We start from the raw sequence: 6,876 nt of genomic DNA, 5'->3' as shown, positions 1-6,876 counted from the left end.
ATGTTATTTATGTTAATATAGTCCTAATCCACTATTAACAGTAAGTCATATCAAACACATAACAAATTGTGGAAAAAATTGAGTTTATCTATTTTTCTCTAAATTAAAAGTAATGTTATTCATTCTAATAATTGTTGTCCACATAATATTTCTTATTAAAAAAATAAAAAGTATATGACCAAATAACCCATTTGGTACTTATCAGAAAAAGAGAAAAAAAAAACTCATTTGGTGGACCAGACCACGGACAGTCTCTCTCTCACTCCTCAATTTTCAGTGTGAAAAGGAAGCAGCATTTCTTTCTTTTATCTTCAACTACAAAATACAAAATACATGATTAAAGAAAGCGCAAATCCTCGTGAGGCAGAGTAGTCTGTTCCTCTCTCTGCCCAACCCAATCCAACACACCCTCCCCCTCTCTTTCCCTCCTTCTTCCCCAAAAGCAATAAACAAATCTAAGAAGAAGAAGAAGAAGAAGTCTAGAGAGAGAAACCAAGAAGCTAGCGATAGAGAGAGAGAGAGAAATGGCGGGCGGGGGCTCATCGGGGAGGTTGCCGACGTGGAAGGAAAGAGAGAACAACAAGAGAAGGGAGCGAAGAAGAAGAGCAATCGCAGCTAAGATATACTCTGGTCTTAGAGCTCAGGGGAACTATAAGCTACCTAAACACTGTGACAACAACGAGGTCTTGAAGGCTCTCTGTATCGAAGCTGGTTGGGTCGTCGAAGAAGATGGCACCACCTATCGCAAGGTTTTGCTCGCTTTCACACTCTCTCTTTTCTGCTCCTTCTAGATTTATATCTGTTGTTTTCTGTGTTTGTTGTTCATCTCTTTAAAATGACTCTTTTTTTCATTTTATAAATCTGGGTTTCTTCGTTTGTATTCGTAGATCTACATGCATGGGTTGGTTGCATTGTAATCTAGATCTTCATCGAGGAAATGGGTCTTAAGAGTTCTGCAATTTATAAACTAAAATCAATCAGAGTTGTGTTTTTGATTTGATATCCTTTGTGGGTTTGTAGTCAATTGCAAAATAAGAAGAGGTAAAGGGGGGTTTGTGCTTCATGAGGTTGTTGTTTTTTTTAAAAAAAAATCTTAAATCTGTAGAAGAGGTTGGTATCCAAGCTACAGGGATTAGGGAGTTCTTTCAGTAAATCACTTGGTTTCTTTCCTTTAATATCTAAACTTCTCTCTTTAATTATACATATTTTATATGGAAGGGTGTATTGGGTTCATTATATAGCTTGTTTTGGTTGTATATCAGAATTTAGATAGGATCTGAGGTTGCTTAATTTGCCTGGTTTAAGAGCAGATTTAGATTCCTTGCATTGTTTTTGCAACTTACAGTGAAGACATTGAATTTTTTTTTTTTTTTTTTTTTTTTTTTTTTTTTTTTTTTTTTTTTTTTTTTTTTTATAAATAGAAGACATTGAAATTGAATCATTCTCTCTTTTATTACCATACATTAATGTGTTGCAATTAATCCCTTTTCAATTCCTGCTTATAGACTGGCTAGCAGATATTGATTTGCTTGCATTTATTGAGCTCAAACTGGTATTTGGGGGGAGAGACCAAAAAACCATGAGAATTGAGCAATGTTTTTGCTGCTTCAGCTATCAGTTACTAACAATTTTTTTTTTCCTGTTGGAATCTCATCTTGTGTCTTAACTTTTTTGTTAATACTCTCATGCAGGGATGCAAGCCAGCCCCAGCTGAGATGGCAGGGACTTCAACAAACATCAGCACATGTTCCTCTGTTCAATTAAGCCCACAATCCTCAAATTTTCCAAGTCCTGTACCATCCTATCATGCCAGCCCATCGTCGTCCTCATTCCCAAGCCCTACTCGATTTGATGCAAATCCCTCCTCTTACCTCCTTCCATTCCTACGCAATATTGCCTCCATACCTACAAATCTTCCTCCTCTTAGAATATCCAACAGTGCTCCTGTAACGCCACCCCTTTCTTCGCCAACCTCTAGAGGTTCAAAACGAAAACCGGACTGGGAGTCCCTTTCCAATGGTTCCCTAAACTCCTTTCGCCACCCCCTATTTGCAGCCTCTGCCCCATCAAGCCCTACACGACGTCACCATGCTACACCTGCCACAATACCAGAATGTGATGAATCTGATGCTTCCACAGTGGACTCTGGTCGTTGGGTCAGTTTCCAGGCAGTTCCACCTCAAGCGGCTCCTCCTTCACCTACATTTAATCTAATGAAACCAGTGGCCCAACAGAGCTGTCTCCAAGATGGGGTTGATGTGCATGAAGGCTTAGACTGGGGAACTGCAGCAGAGAGAGGGAGAGGCACAGAGTTTGAGTTCGAGAGTGGCAGAGTAAAGGCATGGGAGGGTGAGAGAATTCATGAGGTAGGGATGGAGGATCTGGAGCTTACACTGGGGAGTGGGAAGACCCGTGGTGAAGCATCAGGCTGATGATCATATCTTGCTTGAGAATGTATAAACTGGAGGCAAGAATTCACCATGTATGTGGGTTGAGCTGTGCATTCTCAATGGTACTCCGTTTTCTTAGCCGGCTGAGCGGCATTCCTTGGGGCCTCATTATGACTTCTGTCACTTTAATTTGACATCGGTGCGTCCAATCTTTTCTTCATCTGTACAGTACTCTTTAGCTAGGAGCCATCACACGATTATAAACCAATAGGATTTAATTATAATATGATCGAATTTTTAATGAGCTTCATGGAAGCACTGCTTTCCTAATTAGTTAATGTGGTGAGAAAAGCAGGTTCATAGGGAGGTCATATTCCTGTTACGATTGCTTATGTTTGGGGTATCTTCAATTCTTGATTTATTATAGGGCCCTATTTGAATTGTCAACGGGTTTAATCGTGTTATCTTTTCTTTTTTTTTTTCTTTTTTTTTTGTTTAATCTTTTTGTGTGTGTGTTGGGGGGGGGGGGGGGGGGGGGGAAAGGGGATACTTACTATCTTATTGGCAAACAAATCCATTCTATTTCATCTATGACTGTAGTTCATCTACTAGCAACTCCTGTGAAGAATTTTGGTCCATGTTCTATTTCTTAGCCCTTTTTTCACGTGTCTCAAATTCCTTGTGGGGAGCTCAAACACATTCAATGGATAATTCATAATTTTGTTTTGTTGCACCATAAAGTAATTTTTAGCAGTCTATGTACGTAAGTTGATCTGTGGGATGGCGTAAGAGTTTGAGTTTGATTGTGTTGATTCTTAAGACTTTTTTTATGGTCATCAGCAGGTTTTTTCGTACCATAGCTTTTCTTTTCTGCAGGCAGAGAAGTGCATAATATGCGAAGCTGTGAAAAATTGAAATAACTCTAGAAGCGATTTATTTCTCCAGTATGGTCATTTCTGTATTATGATGCGTGTTTATTATCCACGTGCATGTCACGCCCAGCTCTCTACAGTTTGTTTTCTTTGTTTGTGGGTCAAACAAAGCGTCTAGAAAGTAGAAAGTAGACACGAAACCAGAGGGCCCTTTCCCATGTGATATGCCTTATAATGGAAACAAGGTGACCTTTGTCATGCCTGATGTTGTAGCTCACCAACCATTCTAGTAACTCTCTTTCATTTCCCAGCTTAATAATCCAACAGGAAAAAGGGTCTCTCCATATGTGATTAAGATTATGTTTCTTTTCTTTTTTCTTTCTTTACCAGAAAAGAAAAAAGAAAAAAAAGATTATGTTTCTTTTATATGTAAAAGTGTCACGTCATTTAGGGCTTGTTTGATTCTATTTTTGGAGGTCTCGGAAAGTGCTTTAAGAGAAGGAGATGAGAATCGCGGTGGGAAAGTAGAGCCTGTATGAAATACATAAAGAAAAGTAGATATAGCTTGGTGGCAAAGTTATTCACGAAAAAAAAGTTTCAATTGTGGGGCTATGATTGAAACCCTATAATATTGCTGTGGAAACCAAAAGGAACTAGGTGGAGCAAGGTATTACTCATGCTTTATTTTGTTCATATACTAGGAGGATATAGCAATTTGTGGGGGTCCAAATTAATCAATGATTGCATAGACGTTTATAGGACAAGGTAGAAAGGCTCAAGGAAAATCCATGCAACGTGGGGATGGACCTAAAGTCACTGTAATTGCTTGGTCCCTATGGCAACATAGAAACAATGTGTAAGGATTTAGTGATGCTAATACAATAAGAAAGCCTACCTATAACTAGAGGAGATTTTAAAAGTTTGAGAATGAATAGGTGCACGAAGGAGGAACCATACACAGCCAACCCAAGAGTGGGGTGCTCATCAGGAACTCGAAAGGAATGTGCATAGTAGCTTTGAGGAATTGATAAGAGTACAGCTCGTGGACTCCAAATGATGAGGCAGAAGCAGATGCATTGGCGTTGCAAAGAGCTATAAATACGGTTGAGTAATGAAATCACAGAGGGCGAAAATGTGGCTGTACTTAGAGAGATGGTTTCAATGGAGAGCTCACTTACTAGTTAGTTACGACCATAAGTATGGTATCTAAAATTAAAACGAAATTCAGTAGGATATTATTATTTTCTCTCATTATTAACTTTTACCACAAGTACTTGTGGGGTGTGGAGGACAAGGGTCGGAGTTCAAGTTTCTAGGAGAGAGTTTCATACATACATACATTTAGATTAGGCAAGAGTAGAATTTTTATCTTGTATTAAAAAAAAAAAAAATTACCACTATCATATAATCTAAAAACGAAAACAAGCTATGAAAAGAAAAGAAAAGGAAAAAAAAAAAAAAAAAATCTAAGATAGCTTTATAAAATATATATTGACTCAATTAGCAAAAACATGACGTGCAGAGAGTTTTTTTTTTTTTTTTTTTTTTTTTAATTTTAATTTTGGTTTAATATTAAAATTTTCTATTCATCCCTGCAAATAAATAGACCTAACACCAAAAATTAACACAAATGTTTGTTGACACCCCAAAAAATGGATAAATAGTAAATTACTCTTTTACCATGAATGTTCATTTTTCATTTTAAGATGTTTAAATAAAAGTCATGGCATTTTTTGAGATTTCAAGAGGGTATTTTGGTATGATTGAAAAGTTAAGCCCAAATAGAAGAATTAATCTTATTATTAGTAGTATAGAATCTATATATATTATTTGGACATACTTCAAATAAGAAAAGTTTACATTGGTCAATTCAAAATTTAAAAATTCAAATTATAGATCCTGTAAAGGCTCTTTTCTATGGTTGTGAAATTCATAATAGTTTTAGATCTTGAAATTGATGTATTTAATAATCTAACAACATAAAAGAAATTTACAAAACTTGGCTCAAATCTTGTTCATGGGACACATAATGGTATGTTGATATTATCAAATTGCAAGAGATTATTTAATTTAACAACTTTGTTTTTGCTAATGATATTCAGTAGTAGTTGTGAATTTCTTTGTATTAGCTATAATTAGTATGGAAGTTTGTGTGTTGTAATGGGAAAAATGTTTAACCATAAAAATAAACGTATTTAATAACCTTAACATTCAAATTATGGAGTCAAATAAGAAAAATAAAATATTTCAAATACCTAAAATCTAGGTCACATTTTAAATTTAAAACACAAAAGAAACTAAATTATTAAAAACTTTCCACATTCTCAACTTTTTACACTAAAAAAAAGTTTTTTTTTTTACATAACTTTTTATACTATTTAATATATATATATAAAATTAACTAATGTAATTCCACATGAGATATGTACAAAAGTACTTGCTTGGTACCATATAATAAATAAATAAAAGAAAGGAAAATTGTGTTTACTAAGATATCATTTATTCTTGCATTGGGATTTAAATAATTTAGATTTAGAAGGAAAAAAAAAAAAAAATCAAGCCCATTTTCTGTTTCAACACATCGAAAGATAAAATTCAACGTAACTTAAAGGCTGCATTAGGAGAACAGAGTTCAATGTGCATGGACATGTTGGAATAGTGGGTATAAGCATGGATAACAACATACACTTTAATTGAACTCTCAATCTCATATGTTACGTGGCAGAAAACATGGTAAAAGTGAAGGCAACTAAATGGTGAAGTGAGAGAGATTTGGTTGGAAATAAAACTCACCCGAAATCTTGTTCATTTTGCATATAATTATATATCAAAACTCTAAAATTCTAAGCAATTATTTATCTGATTTATTAAACTTTTACTCTTATTAATAATACATACATATGAAATTATATATGTTATGAATATGTATTTCTTATATTATTTATATTCATTTCAAAACTTTAAAAAATAAACTACAAAATATTTTCAAACAATAAAAAGAAGCAATTGGTTTGACTATCTAAAGTATATGTTTATAAATAATTTTATAAGATTTTCATTTTTATTATGCTTTAATAAAAATTTTCATTCATCTTAATTTAAGGTTTATATGTTTATTCACCGAAATTTATGGAGTAGAAGAGGATCTAAGTTATTTAAAACATGATCTTCCCCTCCTTAAGCCTTGAACTTGAATTTAAACTTTTTAATTTTTTGTTGAATCTTTAAATTAAATATCCTATAACTTACTTTGATTGAATAAATCCCAGCCATCTTAATAAAAATGAAATTTGTTAGACTCAACCTAGTTGATGTAAAAAAATTATAGATTAACCCATTTTTCAATTCAATATGTAATTGAAATAATTAAAAAAAAAAAGACTCATGACATAAAATTTTTGTTCTTTTAATTTTAATTTTAATATTAATTAAATATTTTAGTCAAGTTCTAGGTATATATTTTTCAAAATAAGCTTATTCATAATTCTGGAATATCTTGTTAAATTATTTATAAACATACTGTAGATGTGTTGAACTATATGTTTGTTGTTATCTTTAAAATTATTTTTTTAGTTTAGTACATAAAGTTCTGTAAAGATATTAAATAATATAAA

The 6,876-nt window shown here is 33.5% G+C and overlaps 1 protein-coding gene across 1 annotated transcript; it reads left to right on the top strand.

The window, feature by feature from the left end:
- The first annotated feature begins 285 nt into the window (after positions 1-285).
- LOC126732586 (BES1/BZR1 homolog protein 2-like) lies at positions 286-2,837 on the top strand. The gene is made up of 2 exons (XM_050435531.1): positions 286-749; positions 1,692-2,837. The coding sequence occupies exons 1-2, from the start codon at positions 525-527 to the stop codon at positions 2,430-2,432; spliced, it is 966 nt and encodes a 321-aa protein (XP_050291488.1). The 5' UTR covers positions 286-524; the 3' UTR covers positions 2,433-2,837.
- The last annotated feature ends 4,039 nt before the right edge of the window (positions 2,838-6,876 follow it).

The sequence above is a fragment of the Quercus robur genome, chromosome 6 (genome assembly GCF_932294415.1).
Source record: "Quercus robur chromosome 6, dhQueRobu3.1, whole genome shotgun sequence".
Taxonomy (NCBI): Eukaryota; Viridiplantae; Streptophyta; class Magnoliopsida; order Fagales; family Fagaceae; genus Quercus; species Quercus robur.
Note: the sequence above shows the minus strand (reverse complement) of the source record. Positions and strands in the feature narration are given on the sequence as shown.